The sequence below is a fragment of the Mycetomoellerius zeteki genome, unplaced genomic scaffold, assembly GCF_001594055.1.
Source record: "Mycetomoellerius zeteki isolate Tzet28-1 unplaced genomic scaffold, Tzet1.0 scaffold106, whole genome shotgun sequence".
NCBI lineage: Eukaryota > Metazoa > Arthropoda > Insecta > Hymenoptera > Formicidae > Mycetomoellerius > Mycetomoellerius zeteki.
In genome coordinates this window covers 2,323,403-2,342,055 of record NW_017255975.1, presented here as the reverse complement: position 1 = coordinate 2,342,055, position 18,653 = coordinate 2,323,403, and the positions used below count along the sequence as shown (strand labels likewise).

Genomic DNA, 18,653 nt, shown 5'->3' with positions numbered 1-18,653 from the left:
ATTGCCCTTGAAATTGTCTGTAAATCGGCTCTCTAATACGTCGTTATTAAGCGAAGCTGGTCTAAGCTGTTTAGAACATTAGGCGTCGTTAAATGCCTACGTGAATAGGCGATAAAATATCTCGACGATGCATCATTAAGCTACTTGCAACGAAAAATTATGTTCATGATTCGCGCGAATCTCTTATTGACACAAAAAAATAACCGAAAATAATTAAGAATAAATTTTCTAGAATTATACTTCCCAAAAAATTATTGTATTACTTGAATTATGAAGAAAAGATCATTGAAAAGATAAACGTTAATTCAAAAATATAACAAAAAGCCACATTAAAAAGTGAAATATCGATTTTATTTAAACTTTCTATTAATTATTTTACAAACTAAGGAAAAAATTGTTCATTTGGCTAAATTAATTTAGTTGTCTTTATTTATTTCTTTCGTTGCAAAATATATATATAATTTAAATCAAATATAATATGTTACATTTAAATACATACATTTTTCTCATCAAAAGAAATAAAAATGAATTAAATTAATTTAGTCAAAGGAATAATTTTTTTTTCAGTACAGACAACGTAATGTGATTACGAAGATCATAACAAAAATAGATATTTATTCAAATAAAAAAAAATTTGATATCGTATACCTGGGCGAGATTATATAACATACTGATGATCAATTTTAATTTTATTTTTTTAAATTTTTTTAAATTTTGCTATAAAATAAAATCGCAATCATCACAATATTTTGAGATCAATGAGGAAGAGAGATGTCGGAGCAATCCCAAAGAGAGTCTGTTTTATTCCCGAATGGACCGAGCCGCGGGATAATAGTATTAGGATGACAAAGAGCGACCGTGTTACCGGTTCGTCGAGCAAAAGCGATCCCCACGAGAGCGAATATCGTGCATCCGCTGTCACCAAGTGTAAAGACATTATTAGCGTAAAGGGGAACATAAGGATATTAAAAAGGGAATGGGGGAGATAAGATTCTTGCGCGCGAGCGCAAGGGACACAGGACGATATCGGTAACACATATAATATATATATATATATAGAGAGAGAGATAGAGAACCAGCTAAGCATTCTACGATACGATCGAACTGTCGAAGACGAGAGCCGCCAATTTGTTCGGCAAAAATTCACTCTCGAAAATTTTGCCGTCAACTAAAAAGAAAAAAACAAAAAGAAAAGGAAAAGATTCCGAGTGCAGGCAATTTTGAAAACACTCGCAATTATTTGACGGAACAGCCGGGTTGCAATTATATATTGTTAATCCTTTCGACACTTTAGAGATAATGCGATAAATATATAAAATAATAAAAAAAAATTTTAGAAATTATTTGAAAATCAACTGATAATCTTTCGAGTAACAAGATAATAATAATAATGATAATAATAGAAATGCTATAATAATTGCCAGATAATTGGTCTAGAATAATCTTTTTAAAGTTTTTAACCATCGAATAGGACGTTTAATACCTTCTCTTAAAAATAAAGTTTATTAAGTTTCCGTTTTATTTTGAAAAAATATCTCTTTCTTTAGAAAATAGAATAAAACTAGATATAAAAATAAATAACAAAAAATAACTTTTGAATTAGAAAAGTGGGAAACAAAATAAAAGAATGTTTTTTATGAAGCGAATTTCTTCTTCCGTTAATAAAATATCTGTTCTATTTAGAATTTATATAAACTAATTTTATATAGAAACTTGGATCCTAAAAAAGGCCTCCGCTGGACAGGAGTTAAAAATGCTTAGATAATACCTAAATAATTACCAATCATTAACAATAGTGTTAATTAAGGATGCGTGTCTTTCTACAGAAGCCAAGCGATCAGAAAGCATCTTGAAAGGATTAAAATTCGTCGATAAGAGATACGTGCTAATTGCATCGCTCTACACATCTGAACACAATTTTCTCTCGTTTCGACGTTCCGAACGATCGATCGGTTAATACGATTTACCAGTGGTTCATTAACCGATTATTACGATTAATATTGTTTCTCGGTCCAGCCACGCATCCGGCGAGCCGAGAACCGTCACATCCTCCGATTTTATTTTTCCCTCTTCATTCTGATGCATCTTAAGCAATTCGAAAAATCGAATCGAGCTGCTGTCTGGAAGAGAATGTGCAAGCAAAAACTTAGTAAACAATACATTTGAAACATTTTGTTGTGCAAATATGAAATCATATGGAGGAAGATACATTAATAAACAATATTATTACGTTAAATAATAAAATAAACACTAAAATCAAATAAAATTTAAAAATATATAGAATAACTTCGAGTTATATTGAATCAAAACATTCTAAAATAAAATAAAAATTGGTAAAAAATCAAAATTTATTTAGTTTTATTTTAAATTTTTGCTTTTACACTCTTCTTCCAATCTCTTGCTTGAATTCCAAAACTGAAAATTGAAAATCAAAAGAGAGCTCGTTTGCTTTTCTTCTCGTCGATGTACGGTCATACGGTGCCGATCGAAGAAAATCGGGAGGCTGCGACTAGGTTGCCTCGACTCTAGGACGGTAGGTCCAAACAATCGCCTGCCTTGAGGCAAGGGACCGATTAGGTCCAACAGCGATGAGATTGCTGTGATTGGTTGAAACAATATGTGGCTGTCGCCCGCAATTCTAGGATACGGATCCAGCGATAATGTCGTGATTGAGAAAATCATATTATTTTTCAATCCTCAAATCAGGCGAAAAGATACAAAAGCATATAATATTAATACATTAAGATATATAATTATAAAAATGTGACGTGCATGAGATTCCGTCGACTTTGTCATGAAAGCAAAATCGATAGTCAAGGAACCTGACTGCGAGATCGACATATCCCAGAACAGCAGACTATGCCCAAAACTTTCGAGCTTTCCACACGTTTTCTTTATTTTATTCGGAACATGTCGATAATATGACACTCAATAAATAACAGAACTTCTACATCTCCAAATTCTGCTGTCAGATTGTCCTGCCGAATCGCCGGAGTGCGAGGCTTTACGTGAACGCGCTTCTCTTTACAAAGAAAAAAAAGAAAAAAACAAAGAAAGAAAGAAAGAAACGAAGGCAATCTATGGGTTTAGCTCGTGCGATTACTTTATCCCACATCTAATTATTCTTAGAAAACAATTACGAAAATATAAAAATTCATAAATTTATATAAATTTCTCTTTTTCATATTCAATAATTATGTATATGTTTATATAATTATATAACTTTTATATAACAATATATATCAATTATAATTATATATTATATATTATATATAATTATAATTAATATAACATATAATTATAAAATATAATTATATAACAATAATACATATTTCTAATAATTTTCCTATTTTCGAGAGGAAATCGCACAACCGAAACCCGGCTCGATTTCTAGTGGATCGATTAGCCATTTAAAAGCAGTTTTACGTAATATGATACAGTGTGATATTATGTGACTGATAGCTATGGAACTGATCATCCACTTTCGTTTCTCATTTTTTATTCTTTTGAAAAGCCTCGTCTTTCGAGTCCAATATTTATCTAAACAGGCACTTGACAAAAAGAGATCGTTTGTCAATGGTCTTATAAATCTTAATAAATTTACTTGTATCCTTGAGCAGTCAACAATCCCTGGCCCTCGGAACGGTCGCGAGCGAGGCGTTGTTATTTGCAAGAGAGTAAAGCGATAGTCTGTTCGCGGGGGAGATTCGGAAAGACAACCCCTGAAAAATAAAGGAATTATAATAACGATGCGTAGATCATGTTTTGGTACGTACACGTGTTGTACGGCGCGCTTTCAATGCTGTTTCATTTTCATTTCTATTTTTTTTCTGTATTTTTTTTTTTGGTCGAGGAGACGTCGGTAGTAGTACCGGACGATGACGGTGGACGAGAGTGGTGGTCGAAAGAACGAAAACCAGCAGCAGGGTGCCTACTGAAGACAACAATATAGGAAGTAATCTTCGGGTCTTCGTTACCGCGCCCACGTACGAACGATTACGGCACAAACAATTTATCTTCCGTTATCATTCGCTTAAATCTCGGCCCGATCAGATCAATCTTTCGTTTGTATGGGACGATCAATCGATCGAACCGAGAAACAAAAGTTGACCGAAAAGTTAATTCGGTGTACAACGAACACGTACATCGAATTTTGTTCTAATTAATAATTGATTTACTTTTTCCCCCTTCTCTAAAGAGGATCGACGAGTCAGAAAAATTAATAGGCATCGATAAAGCCGACTGCTAAACGATACCCAAGTCGCTCTCGCCGATGCGAATCACTCTTGATCTCTGTTCGACCTTATTCTTCTTTTAGTTTTTGGCTCTAGTTCCGGAAAAAGATAATGGCTGAATATTAAAATTAAGTCGACATCGATAAATATTTTAACTGTTCTAAGACATTAAAACGATACAATTATTCTCAACTAACTGCAAAAAGTTAAGATAATCTTTTTTATAGCTTGTAGCAACAGTGCGTCTCTTACAGATGGACTTAACGGTATAAGAAGCAATAGGAATTTCACGTAAAAACGGACATTCCGGTCAGCGTTATCAATAGACACCCTGAGTAGAAACTGATAAGAGCGTATAGTAGATAGTAAGATGTAAAGTGGACGAGAGAATAGATATAAGAAATTCGGGAAGTGCCAAGTTTTATAGACAGACTGGGAAAGTTCGCCAAGTTTTGTGTAGAGGATAAGAAGGAACAGAGAGTGTCCGATCGTAGAACAAAGTGCAATATCAAGACTATATACATTAAAGCTATACTATCGCATAATTCACGAATCGCGGTTAAGTATTTATAAACGGAATGAAGTATAAGCAGCTTTTAGAAATAAAAATAATTTTTTACGAGATAATTTGCTCAAAATCGGGAACGAATACGTTCTACGATCGGTGTGAGAATCGGCGAGACGTAGTAAAGGAAGAGTGAAGAAAACGACGTGAGTCGAGTGTAGAGAGCTGGTGTTCGATTCTATGAGCACCCTCCGTACTTACCACTCACTCATGCGTCGCCAACATTGTTCCTTTGGCAAAGGAAAAAAAAGGGGGTTTTCCTGAGCCGAGTCGATCACCCTCGTAAATCAATCTTATTCAAAACCTTATATATAACTTCTTTATACGTGAAAATTATTTGTTACGCATTCTTCTACATTTAGACCTTCATTTATCGCAAACCGCGAAATTGGCATACAATAATTGCGGGTGCCTTTTTTTCTTAAATTAGACTTTATCAATTATTCATTAAAAATGTTATCAAGGCAGTAATTTGGATGCTTTATAGATCAATTTTGTAAATTAATGAAATAAACTTTTTAAATAAGAAAAAAAATTTTGTTGCTCTGCTGTGCCTCGCGAAGGTGCCTCGGCTCGACTCGCAGTATTAACAAAATAAAATTTGCGACAGACTAACCTGAGGCGACCGAATCTTCACACTGCGGCTAGCAAATGTGTTTTAAACTGTAACGTGTACACCCGATTTCTCTTTTGCCTTGATCTATGCTCTTGATTCTATGATACTGCAATTTGGTGAGACCGGCTAAGTTAAAACGTGTATCATACCGAGACTATTCTTCGTCATCGCTACTTCCTTTCGTCGTTACCAAAACCATTAGAGATTTAATCTATTCGTTCGAAAAAAAGAAACACACGCTATTCTGTCACGGAGAAATCGAAGACGCGCCGCGCAATGGAATTGACCCGAAACAAAAGAACTTTTTTTAAAATGAAAAGTTACAGAGATAATTAGTATAATTACAGATTTGATGAGTGATTGAAATTATAAACCTAATTCTCAATATGTATAATAAATAGATGTAAGTAGCTTGTTGACCACTTATTCTGTAAATCTTTCGAAATATCTATTATACGTAAACTCTCGATCGTGCCACTTTTTTCAAATTTCTGAAAATTTGTAATAAAATTAAGTGTTTCCGCTAAGTACTTTCACTAAGATCGTTAAGTGAGTTCAAGTTTAATTTTCTTTTTTTTTTTTCATTTTAAAAAAAAGTCGAGTACTTCCGTGTCCTCGATTCCTCCGGGAATCCTTACCTCGAGTTTACTCGGCAAATCGAGAAAAAAAATTTAAACATCACGGAACGGAACTGTCTTGAAAGTGCTCTCTCATCTCGAGTTCTACTTCGTCAAGTGAATAATCATCCAGCTGCAGCGTGAAGCGCCACCTTATTCGCGATCGCGCCTCTCCAAGAGGACACTGCAGGTGCACGGAGGCTGAGGGAATAGCGCGTGATGGAAACGGTCTAATGCGCGAAAGAGGAAAACTTCTTTAAGAGGGAAAAGCACGTCACTTCGTCATTGTTGAAGATACAATCACTTCCCGAACAACTGCGGGGTCAATCATCAATTTTACGAAAGTAAATGTAACCCAGATTTTTCAACGATAGAACTGGTCCTCACGTATTTAATCAAAAGTGTTTAAAGACTTCAGGCCAATAACAATTATTGCATGCGTAACAATACGTTTCTCTAAAGGAATTTTGTATTTCAAATAAATATATTTTTTTTTTGACATTTTTTATAATTATATTATATTAAATTTCTCTATTAATCTTTCGTTTCGAGATTAAAATTTCGTAACATAATACTGTGCATTATTTATAGAACCATATTTAGGAAGCCTATACTTATAAAGTACTCGAGAAGAATCAGATCAGAATTACTAATGACTGCACATACAAGGACTTATTCTTGTCATTGAAAATTTCAACAGCGTCACAATTACCTCACGCTTATAACTGGAGGATTCGTTACAAAAATAAAGCGATAAGTCCGTAATTTGTAAGGCCTGTTTTAGACGCAATTTTTATTTAAATTGGTCTCATAAACTACGGGACTCGCGCAATTTCCGCACCGAATCCTTAGATCGTCCCGATTGACCCATTCTCCGAGAGGATGTCTTTTGCGCGCCGCGTTGTCTTCATCGCGAGGAGAATAAGAAACGCAATCTCGACGGACATACCAGTAAGATACAATAGTTATCCGATGCATAGAAAGAGTGCGAGGTAAGTCGATAGACAGACAGTTCGCACTGGCGTTTCTGCGCAGGGCAAATGACGATATTGTTACAGAGCGATTATTTTGACTTTATTCCGTAGAAAAGGCGATGAAACTTGCTTGAGTTTAGCTCACCTGGCACACGACTAACGTAGTGTGGGTGCGCGCATACGCATACACACATACATACACTTGCGGTCGACGAAAACGATTAACGTTTCATGACCGCTGCATTATTTCATAAGGTAGCAGCATAGAACGAAGAAAATGAAAAAGCCGACCGTTTCCAGCGCGCACCCGATTTCTTTGAAGGAACTCTTTCAGATGTCGATGACGTTATGTGAGTGCGTGTGTCTCTTTCTCTCTTCCATTCTCTCTTTTTCTCTGTCTCACACACATACATACACTCATTCTCTCGCTCTTTCTCTTTCACTCAGTTTTGTTTTTCCGTCTTTCAACAATATTATTAAAAAAAAAAGAAAAAAAAAAACAGATCTTGTGAGAGAGAAGTGACAGGGAACAAATTCTACCATGTAGATTATCTTCCGCTTCATTTCTCTCTTTTTTTCTTTCTATTAGTTCTCCTCCTTCTGTCCTTCTTTCGTTTGTGTATGTCTCTTCCTCGATCGGGTCCGGACCCCGAAAATTAGGGGCGGGCCCACAGCACGAAGTGCAGCGGCGGAGGATTGGGCCCGTCCATGGGGGGCGATCATCTGAAGCGCGGATGCATCATCGGCGTCAGCATCGGTCCAGGAAAGCCCATCGGCGCGGCGGCGAAGGCCGGATGCATCGCAGCACCCGGTGGTAGGGCCCCTATCATGCCTGCAAAGCAACGCAGCGGAAGATTAGTACGACCCGCGATCGAATATCGCGGGGGGCAAAGAAAACAGTACGTTGCCCACGTGCGGCATACACGTGCTTTTAATTACTCGAGCCTGAACGAGACGACGTCTTGTTCGCCGGATCCTATAATAGGATCTTTCTCTCTTTCTCTTACTTTTTTAAATTAGGGATCGGAATCCCCAGGTATACTTACGTCGCGACTGTTCACGTTACAAGATAATTACGGGTCCTGTGTGTTGCGTTAATGTGTAGTTTCAATTTTTGTAATGTATTTTTTTCTGACAGTTTCTGTTACAGTGTCATATATCATGCTCGTTTTTGGAGGACTACGTGATCTTAAGCGTAAAATAAGTCACAGAATCATATTGGCGCTTTGAATACAATTTAAAAAATATTTCAATAAATTAGAAAATCTTCTTAAATAATGAGGTTTAAAAAATAAAAATATACGATTATAAAAAAATATAATTTTTTTTAATAAAAATTAATTTTGTGATAAAAATTAAATTTTTTCAAAATGTGTATATTTTTAATTATTATTATGAATTCAATTGCTATTATTTATAGCTATTGAGTTAAATTGAGATTTGATTCACAATCAGTACATCTAATTACATTTTTCTGATTTGATCGTGTAATAGAGAGAGCTTTCAAATTCAAAGCCACAATTCCCAAGTTCCGCTGAAAAGGAAGTTGCTTGATAGCCGAACGATTATTGCATCGAGAGAAGTACATATTGGGATAAATCCGCGAGATTTCAATTCAGTTAATTTCTGATCGCTCAGAGTGTGGTTTGCCCTTTCGAGCAATTAGAATCTCTGATTGCCAAGATAAGCGTCAGCCAGCCGAGCGTGAAGCCACGTGTTCGACCTTCAAGAGAAGCGCGCTTCTTCGCAACAAGAGCTGTTTTTTCGGGTAAAGTCTAAAGGACTATGTCACCCGATCAATCTGTTTTCGGTAACTCACGAACTACGTTCTACGTCAGCAATCGCTGGTCAATGTGAATGGCCAAAACTAGATATGCGTATACGATAGGTACATAATGTACTTAGAACTCAGCTCAGCATGCAGTGCGCCGCATACGCAATACAAGTCACAAACAAAACTGACAAGAAGGTGGTACCACACAGAGAAAATCTCACACCATACAAGGAACGAATCTCACTCGGGGAAAGACGCAACATCGGCTCGATATTGCGAACTGTATTACGAAAGCTCGCGGAGATCGTTCAGCTGTCAGCAGACTTCTTCCAACAAGGACATCGCCGCCAAAAACGTGCTTAGTCACTCAAAAATCCTCGAAATGCCTACGGCATTGTTCTTTTTTCATAACATTCGAGCAACGTAAAATAACTGGTTTTAAATTCTCGAAAGCATCATCTTAACGCGAGAAAAATTAAATTTTTTCTACTTGCACGATCTTTTTATTTTCTTTTTTGTACGGTTTTTTTACTTAACGATACTTGATGAGTACCGCGTGGTATAATAAAGAGAAAAATCGTGTTAATCGAACGGACCCTCGATTGAACGTAAAATTGATAAGTTGGTAACGTGAAGTCGTTTACTTACTGTTGCTCAGCTCAATTTATCTAAAATCTTTCATTGTGTAACACAAAAGCTAGGCTATGGTGTGAGGGAGATACATTACGTTCGTTCTCGTTGCTAGTTTTTTACTTTTCATGAGAAAAAATTTTTTAAATAAAATAAAATGCACCGGTGAGCACGGTGAGAACATTCGATCCTTTCCCTCTTCGCGATATTTCATTTTGCTATTATCGTATATAATTTTGACAATACATCTCAAATTTCATGAGCCACTTATCACGGATTTTTCGAACAATTTTTAAATCGACTTTTTTAAAGAAAAGATTTTTGTATATATTTTATAATTTTAAACATCAGATATCTCGATAATTTTCAAATCTCAAATCTGTTGAGAAAATATGAAAGAAAAATCTATTTGAAGTTAAAGAATAAAGATTTTACTTAAATCTCGAAACTTCGAAATAAGTTTCATTGTTTAAATCTCTTTAAGTTTTACTTTATTTAAACTTTGAAAGTTCAATTTTGCTATCTTATCCATAATTGAAGGATTATAAATTCCTTTATATTTCCATTAAACTTTAGAGAATGGAGGTCTATTTTTTAAATTTTATAGAGATTTTCCTTGTATTTTTTTGCCACAAAATGTGACACTGTTCAGCACTATAGTGGCTTTATCGTCCTGTAAAGGTTAAAAAAGTAATTTAAATCAATCAAAGAATCCATCGATAAAAAAGTGATTCGGTTAATCCGCTATATCATACAGCGGATATGTCAAAATAAATGATTTATCACAATGATCTTATCAAATGCGAAGAAGGAAGGGATACATTCCGAGAGAAAAATAATTATCGTTTGTAATTATAATTTGTTTCTTTAGAACGACAACTTCGAACGACTGTCAGTACCGTGCCCAAGGAAGCAGTTTCTCCACTACTATATCACAACACCAGGATTCCAAGCTATATATAATAATACTGAAGAGACAAGATGGTAACACGGCTGCTGGCGAGGTAAATAATGGCGTATGTGAGTCGTAAGAAGAGTAATATGGTTAAATCGAGAGAGTGTGAATAAAGAAGCTGAGAGAATGGAACGGAAAAGAAACAAAGAAATCATACATGAAAGAGATGTATAAAAATTGTAACGGCCGAGCGGCCGGAGAGTTTCTCTTCGTCTTCCGTGTAATAAACTACACAAGGAACTGTATTAGGAATCGTATAAAAATCAAACTATCGTAAAATAATTAAAAAAAAAATGTATAAAACTGTGAAATCGTAAATGGAAAGACAAGTGTCACAATATACTGATAAAGATATCTAATATTAATTTAGAAACGTGATACGATAGATGCATCAGTGAACGATCGATTGAGCAAATCTGTTGGATAATTTAACATTGTACCTTTGGAAAACAGAGACAATTCATCATATATAAAATTACTTCTTGAGATAAAATCCCCACAGATTAAAAATTCAATTAAATAGTTATTGAAATTCTATATCAAGTAATAATCAAACAATAAGAAAAAAAATGATAAAATGATCGTTTTAATTTGTAAGTGTAATGTACAACAATTGTATAACAAGAATTGTATAACAATTATGAATTTAATAATATTATGCAATCTTAGCAAATAAAAAGTGCAATAATTTCCTGATTAATAATTCATAATGCAATTAAGACTGACGCTTATTGTTCTATCCGAATTATTTATATAGCCATATTAATATATTCTATAATACATATTCATTAATCATACTAATAATTTCAGTATCTAATCAAATTTAGATTTAAATCGACATACTTTTTAAATTCTTTGGAGTGGAATCTCACTCTAAAGATTGAATCAGTCTCAGTCTTGGAAAAGAGTAGTTCAATTTTCAATCTTTAAGAATGAGATTTCACTCTTCAGAGATTCATTCTAAGTTTTAGAGAGTAACGAGTAATTATTTTGATCAATATGTAAACGATCGTTTAGCGATACAGCTACTCTACATTTTTCCCCGATTTTTTTTTTACCGACTTTCATTACTTTAATCTGTGGTGGGTATTCTCGGAAAAACAAACGTATCCAAAATGTGGCAAATCGATTGAAGAAATTGGAAGATGGAAGATGGAAGAAGGAACGTATCGTTGGCCGCTCGACCCACCTGCCCAGTGATAAAATATTACGAATATACAGAAATATATACACGGTGGCTCGCGAAAGCTGCTCGAACAGTAGTTTCCTACACCGTCATTCTGAGTTTTCAGGAGTCACTATATATATATATTACGTATATACGCATACATGTAGGTGTATTAATGACAATGATAACAAGATTAATCAACAATATATAAGAATAATAATAAATATAACAAGATATATATAGATATATATATGTATATAGATATAGGCCATGTCACCGCATGCTAATTGCTAAGGACCAACCTTGTAGCGCTTGTATTGTAAAACACGGTTTTAGTAACCAGACTGGGTTCATTCGACACTCATCGAGGAGTGACCGGGCGCCCTGCAAACGCACCGTTAAAACGTATAAACGAACAAGGACTACAAGACGCTGTGTCGTCGAGATTCTGTGGCGTATCATTCGGTCGAGAATCTTGATCTCTATAGTCTCTATTTGAATAATCATAACATTCTTCCCGCCTCGCATTCTCTCTTTTTGCCGTCTCGAGTCAGTGGTATACACAATTTCGCGCACGTCGTCTATTTTTCTGACCCCTTCCCCCCAAGTGTCAAGTCTGTTTCTTGTTTATCTGTCTCAACGCTCTCATTGTCTTTTTTCAAAGAATAAAAATGGCTGTTGTCATAAATAATCAGTGCAAACTGCAGTGCAACGTGTAATCGAGTTTAACTAAAGTAAGGTCAAATTATTGTTCTATTAATATCCGGCATTTTCTCTTTTTTGTTTGTAGATAGAAAAATCCTTTCCCGGTGTTTATATGGACCGAGTAGAATTGGCTAAAAGTGATATATGAGGATTGTGTTGACAAAGTATAAGGATATAATATATTGCATTTCCGATGGCATTTATCAATCACTGCCTGAAAAATATCTGCTTAATTCAACATATCACGCGAGACTTTTAAATTTTTGATAATTAAAGATACTGAATCGTTAAATATATAAACGCTCCATCGGAAATGTTCTTTCGCACTCTAAAACAACATAGTAATTGATTTTGTTAAATTACGGGTATGCGATATTCTTGAAGCAAGAAAAGTTCGAAAGGATATTCCTGGAAAGATCACTTTCGAAACAGGGAAAATAGGGTAATCCAATACACTTTATTCGAAATTTCATGTGTGATAAAAAAGAAAACTCAACTGCGATACGACTTGTTCTTGTGCATCGATTAACGTTACTATCTTCAACAACCGGTAAGGGGGGAGGGGCGGGGCAAGGGTAATTGGAAAGAAAATCGACAAAAAGTACTAAGAAGGGAATTTCCAAATTTTAACGACAAGAGGGGACAAAAAATACAATAGAGCAGCTCTGTTTGTCGAGTACGCGAGGGCGAGGGGGGTTTAAGAGGACGGCAGGTAGAGTTTTTCGTAAAGCTCAAACCCGCAGACACTTACCTGGTGGCAGGCCCATGGGGGGCGGTCGCATCATGTTACCTCCATGAATGAGAGCAGGCGCGGCTAGGGTCATGGTGGGTCGCATTAAGGGAGCCATCAACGCAACCGAGCTGACAGGCATTGCTGCGGCCGAGGCTGGCACCATGACTGCCTGCGGCGGTCGCGGGAACCTTTGTTGCTGTTGTTGCAGTGCATTCAGTGCCGCCGCCTGTTGCTGCCGCTGTTGCTGATCCGCTTGAAACGCGGCCGCCGCCACGTTTGCAGCCGCTTGTTGTTGCTGTTGCACCTGCTGTTGCTGCTGTTGTTGCTGCACTGCTTGCTGCTGTTGCACTGCTGCCTGTTGCAGGGCGGCAGCCTGCTGGTGTTGGCTCACCGTTACCACTGCCTCTGATTGCGCAGATCGTCCAGATTCGTCAATTTGTCGACGCTGATACTTTGGCAGCCTTGCCCTAATTTCCTCCTGAAAAACAAATTCATTGTTTAAATATAAATAAGCGAAGAAGGTCACACATTCGGTCAAAACAGTTTTTGGTACCTAATAATGTGGATGTGTTCAACCGTCTTGTGACAAACTAGAGGCGAAAACAAAATTCTTTTCGGTATATTTATATTTTCGATTCTCGGCATAAAACTTTAATCATTTACTTTCGTTTTGCACTGGTCGTGAAACAAAATGTACATTTGGTTTTGTTCCTATATTCAAAATATGAATATAGCTCTGCATGAATTTTGTTTCCTGAAGCAAAACTAATCTGTTTTTTACACGTTTAGGCCGCAAGTTTTGTTTTGCGTGCCATTCCTGGTTCAAGCTGACAAAGTAGCTAGCTTGGTCGCCAAGCGCAAAGCAGGCAAGCTTCGTCAGACTTTGTTGGAGCTCATCAATTAGAACTCTTATATCTCCATAGTTTGTAATACTATCCGTGGCGCCATCAGCGCCGTAATATTCTTTCTGTATTTTTCTATGTTCTACAATTATGTTACCAATGTTTTATCTATCTATCACACATGGCGTCTCTCGTTCCACGCGCCTTTTTGTAACGTATTCACAAGGTGATTACCGAGTACGATTTATACTTAATAAATGCTCTACTGTGTTTAACAAACCTTTGTCGGTTGATTCACACCTGGAATCCCGGACAAGACGCAACTCTAACAGGCTTAAATACAGCCAATATTTTTGTATAAATTTTCAATTCAAGCAAATCCTTTGTTTAAAATTTATTTTGCTCTAGTAATTTTCATTATTCAAAGGAACTTTTTCCAGAACCAAAAGTTTATTTTAAAAATTAATAGTTTAATTTAATATGCTATTACCCACATATGTAAATTCTATATCTACAATGCTCATAATTCAAAGATCATAATTAAAAATAAGAGAGATTATCGGAAACGAAAGTTGAGGAATAAAAATTAAAAACTTACTAGACTGAGATCTTCCGGAGGGTGAATGATCTTACTGGCGGCCCCGGTAGTCGCAATAAGAGTCACCTTTTGATCACCACTATTGGCGAGGCTGTTGCCGATTGCAGTAGCACAAATGGAATCACCGGCGCTACTATAAGCAGGGAATGTCGGCTTTATTGGACCTATTGAACCGCCACCGCTAGCCACCGATGTGATCGGTTTAAAGTCTGTGCCGAGAGGTGCGGATCCGGTCACCGACGCCGTCGATGCTGCTGTCGAGACGGCTGCAGCAGCGGCACTCGGGAACAAAGGACGCGCCGGTGGGATCGATGCACCTGAAACTGGCGGCTGCATACCGGAAGGCATGCCCGACATGCCCGGCATCATGCTAGAAAAGACAAGATTAAGTTATGTGAAGAAGTTTTATTATAATTTGTTAATTACATTTTTAAAAATGAACGTTTGTATTAAGGATTATTAACTGATTAGATACAAAAAAAGACAAAGCTATCTCGTTATCTGATACGAAGAATGCTTACAGATCAGTCCTTTACAAAGAAAGATAGAGGATTATTGATATCTATTATTGTTTGAATATAAAGACATTTGGAAAGAATCCCGCAGTAATTATATGGAAAATTAGATTACGGTGAAATAAATTAGTTTTTACATATGATTTAGCTTATTATGTAGTGAACAAACTTATAGATACAAGGTTTAGTGAAGGGATAATTTTTAAACTATCAAAGGTGCTGTGTGAGCACAAGTTTTGCATCTTTAATACATCACAACTCAAAAACTATTATTGAACCATTATTGAACCAATGACATCTTTTGTCTATCACATTATAAGCTACATCTGCTACATTATGTGTAAAAATTAAGTTATTTCACCTAATTTTTCATTTAATTAGTGCAGGATTTTTATAAAATAATAAATTTATATTGGATTTTATCAGATTTTAGATAAACTGTATTGAGACTATGAGGGAAATCCGAAATTCACAATCAAAAAGAAATAAATTGAAAATTAAAAAATGAAATTGACATAGAGAGATATTTGAGATATAATGCTATAGTTAATTGAGGAATACATACCCTGGACCCATAAACGGAGGTCCTACATGGCCCATTGGCATCATGGGATGCATAGGAGGCATACCAGGATGTGGCGGCATACCAGGATGTGGTGCCATACCTGGGTGCGGTGCCATACCAGGTAACGGTGGCATACCTGGTTGCGGTGGCATTCCGGGTAGACCAGTCGCCATACCAGGCATTGCACCCGGTGCAGAACCTAACAGACCCTCAGGTTTTGGTTTTTTCTGTACTGGTTCATCCTCGCCGGATGATGGCGAGCCAGGTCTACCACCGTTTCGCTGTCTCTCATGTTCCTTTGCATCATTTGGTGGTATACCCTCCATCCCATAAATCTCTATCTCAATATTGCTACGATTTGGCAATGAATTGGGTACCTTATCTATCGCTTCTTTGTGAACCTGTGAGAACGAGTGTCATGTTAATCTTAAAAATCAAGCAAATAAGACATAAGACAGTAAGGATACAATCTTATTTACCTGCATACAGTGTATGCTAAGTCCTGGTCCAGTGTACAGTTTCTTGTGACAGATATGACATTTGAAGTGCTTTGCTTTCTGATGTTGAATGAGGATTTTCTCATCCTCGAATTCACGATTGCAATACCTTTTGAAGTACAGTGTTAAGGAAATTTACAGAATAAGATTTAAATAATAGTTAGTTAAACTAACTTTTTAAAACTTTTAAAGTAAAACTCGCTTTTAAAGATTGAAAACTGAACTGCTCTTTTGCAAGACTGGCTTAATTTTCATTCTTTAAAGTGAGATTCCAATTCAAAGAATTTAGAGAGTATATATTCAGTCAAGTCTATTATAGATAGTAATATATATCGTAAATAACAAACCTAAAACTCATAATTTACAAAAAAAATGAAAAAGTAAAAAATTAGAGATCAAAGTTTATCCCTTAAAATTAGATATTTTCGAAATCATCTTTCATTTTTAAAATTAAAATTTTGCTTGAAAACTCTTCAGTGACTCAAAAAAATGTATTATTACTTAATCCAATTTAATGAAAATTATTATAAAAAGTGAAATCTTTTCTTCAAGTTTTCATGTTTCATAATTCATGCAATAAATATTTAAAAAATTCAATTTTTGTTGATTTTTTTATAACGTCACAAAACAAATTCTAAATGTTTCTTGGTTTGTCCACATAAAAACTTATCGTTCAATTTATAAATTTAATACGTTCAAACAAGTACTTACAAAGCAACATCTTTGGATTTCTACTTATCATAGACAAAGCGTTCATAGATTACTCGTGATTCCACAAAATAAAACTTAGATTTTCTTCAATTCATTCTTTAAAGAAAATTTACATTTAATTCATAGGTTTTACAGCATTCAAACATTTTTTACAAGTCACTGAAAAGATCAGGAGCATATTTTCAATTGCTCCACATAAAAACAGCCAGCCAAGTGGAAAGAAAAAAACTTGAAGAGGAAACTTAAGCGGAAGAATCGCGAAACCAAGATAATACAAAGACTACTCCTAATTATGTGGAATAAGAAATATCGATCTGATTTAGCCATTTCCGCATGGAAGGCTTCTCGGTCGCGTTATTACATCATCGTGCAACGCGCCGCGTGAACGCGAGGACAGTGGAAACAGCTGCGCTCTCTCATATATAAGTATACATAAGAGATGTCGCATGTCGCGGTGACGCGAGAAAATCACGTATCGATTTCCCCGCCTTCCGCGGAACCCACACACCGTGTCGGTTCTTCGAGCCTCTTCCTGTGGTGGAGGGGAAGATCGACACCCGCTGTATAAATTGTCAGCTAATAGCGATATTTCTCGCTAAGCGATCGCACAACTAACGTCGTGCTCCAAAAATATGGTTACGTAAAAGCGACCGTTGCAGGTCGTCCTCGTCGTTGTCGTCGCAATCTTCGAGAAAACAAAAAGGATACCAGCACCAAGGTCTTGACTGCTTCTTCTTCTTGCGGCCCATCTTCCCGCCGGATTATCGGAAACTTGTCGCTATTAACGGTGACTCTTTTTTGTGAAACGATCCTTGATTCGACGTACTAACTTGCAAGTATACGCGGCTCAAGAAGTGCAGGAATCCTCGGCGATCGTAACACCACACACGCACACATGCGAAAACCGATAATACAAAATGGCCGCCGTATCTTTTCCGCGGGCCGACACGACGCCGGAAGTGGTCAACGTGGCGCGCCTCAAGATTCTAAAGGACTAGGGAATTCTCTGACGGATAAGATTTCCTAGGGATGGCGCAATATTTACAAATTACAAGTGGATCACGGGAAAATTAAAAGTGATGCTATTCTCAATTATGAATATACATAACGTATATGTCATATATTTTCGTATATAAAATTTTATATATAATTGTGTATATTTTTTGTATATAAAATTTGCGAAATACAAAGAGGGCAAATGAAACAGCGAATAATATAAAATGTATTCTTTGTTGCATGCACACCATAATAAAAAAATAAAAAAATAAATTCCATCATGTTTAGAAGATATATGTATATATATTATAGCGTGTATTATACATATAATATATATATAATTTTATATATAATATATACAGAGTGTGAATCAGAATGAACCAGTTTTTTTACCCCATGAGACAAATTCTCGACTCTAATTATAAAATAATTATAATATAAAAATATATATAGATGCATAATAATTTTGATACGGTGATAATTAGAGTGCGATAATTTTTCTTATAGGATAAAAAACTGGTTCATTCTGATTCACCCTGTATACATAAATATACAGGGTGTTAGTTAAGTATGTTGCCATACTCAACAGAGCGATTCTTTGGTTTATTTCAAGTCCATAAAAACATGTGTCCTAAACAGTTTAGTTTCCGAAATACAGGTGAATGTTCGCATACGTTTGACGAAACGGTAAATTGCGTTGGAGATATTTTCCTGCATAAATATGCCTTGCTCCACGTGAGTTACCATTCGCACAACCGTAAACAAAGTGACAAAGTCAAAGTCAAAGTCACAAAATCAAAAATAGACTTCAATTCTGATGTTGCTGTGGGTCAGTTAGAGCTGCAGTCCACTTGACGCTACAAATGCTTCGAAGCATTCTTTGATTAGTCAATTCGTAAAATTTTTTGTTCTGATTGGTCGCTCAAACGCTTCGAAACGTTTGTAGCGTCAAGTGGA

At 35.9% G+C, this 18,653-nt stretch overlaps 1 protein-coding gene across 1 annotated transcript; it reads right to left on the bottom strand.

Annotated features, from left to right (window-relative positions):
* Window positions 1-7,090: 7,090 nt before the first annotated feature.
* Window positions 7,091-17,778, bottom strand: BuGZ (Bub3 interacting GLEBS and Zinc finger domain protein). Its single transcript, XM_018448226.1, has 6 exons — window positions 17,409-17,778; window positions 15,972-16,098; window positions 15,493-15,893; window positions 14,413-14,782; window positions 12,991-13,450; window positions 7,091-7,839 (listed from the first exon to the last, which is right to left on the bottom strand). The coding sequence occupies exons 1-6, from the start codon at window positions 17,447-17,449 to the stop codon at window positions 7,727-7,729; spliced, it is 1,512 nt and encodes a 503-aa protein (XP_018303728.1). The 5' UTR covers window positions 17,450-17,778; the 3' UTR covers window positions 7,091-7,726.
* Window positions 17,779-18,653: the final 875 nt, after the last annotated feature.

Excerpts from the sequence above, each read along its gene's own strand:
- BuGZ (XM_018448226.1), bottom strand. The coding sequence starts at position 17,449 with ATGGGCCGCAAGAAGAAGAAGCAGTCAAGACCTTGGTGCTG. Across the intron at positions 13,451-14,412 it reads CTCCGGAAGATCTCAGTCTA|GAGGAAATTAGGGCAAGGCT; the intron begins GTAAGTTTTTAA and ends TTTGTTTTTCAG. Across the intron at positions 7,840-12,990 it reads CCCCATGGGCCTGCCACCAG|GCATGATAGGGGCCCTACCA; the intron begins GTAAGTGTCTGC and ends GTTGCTTTGCAG.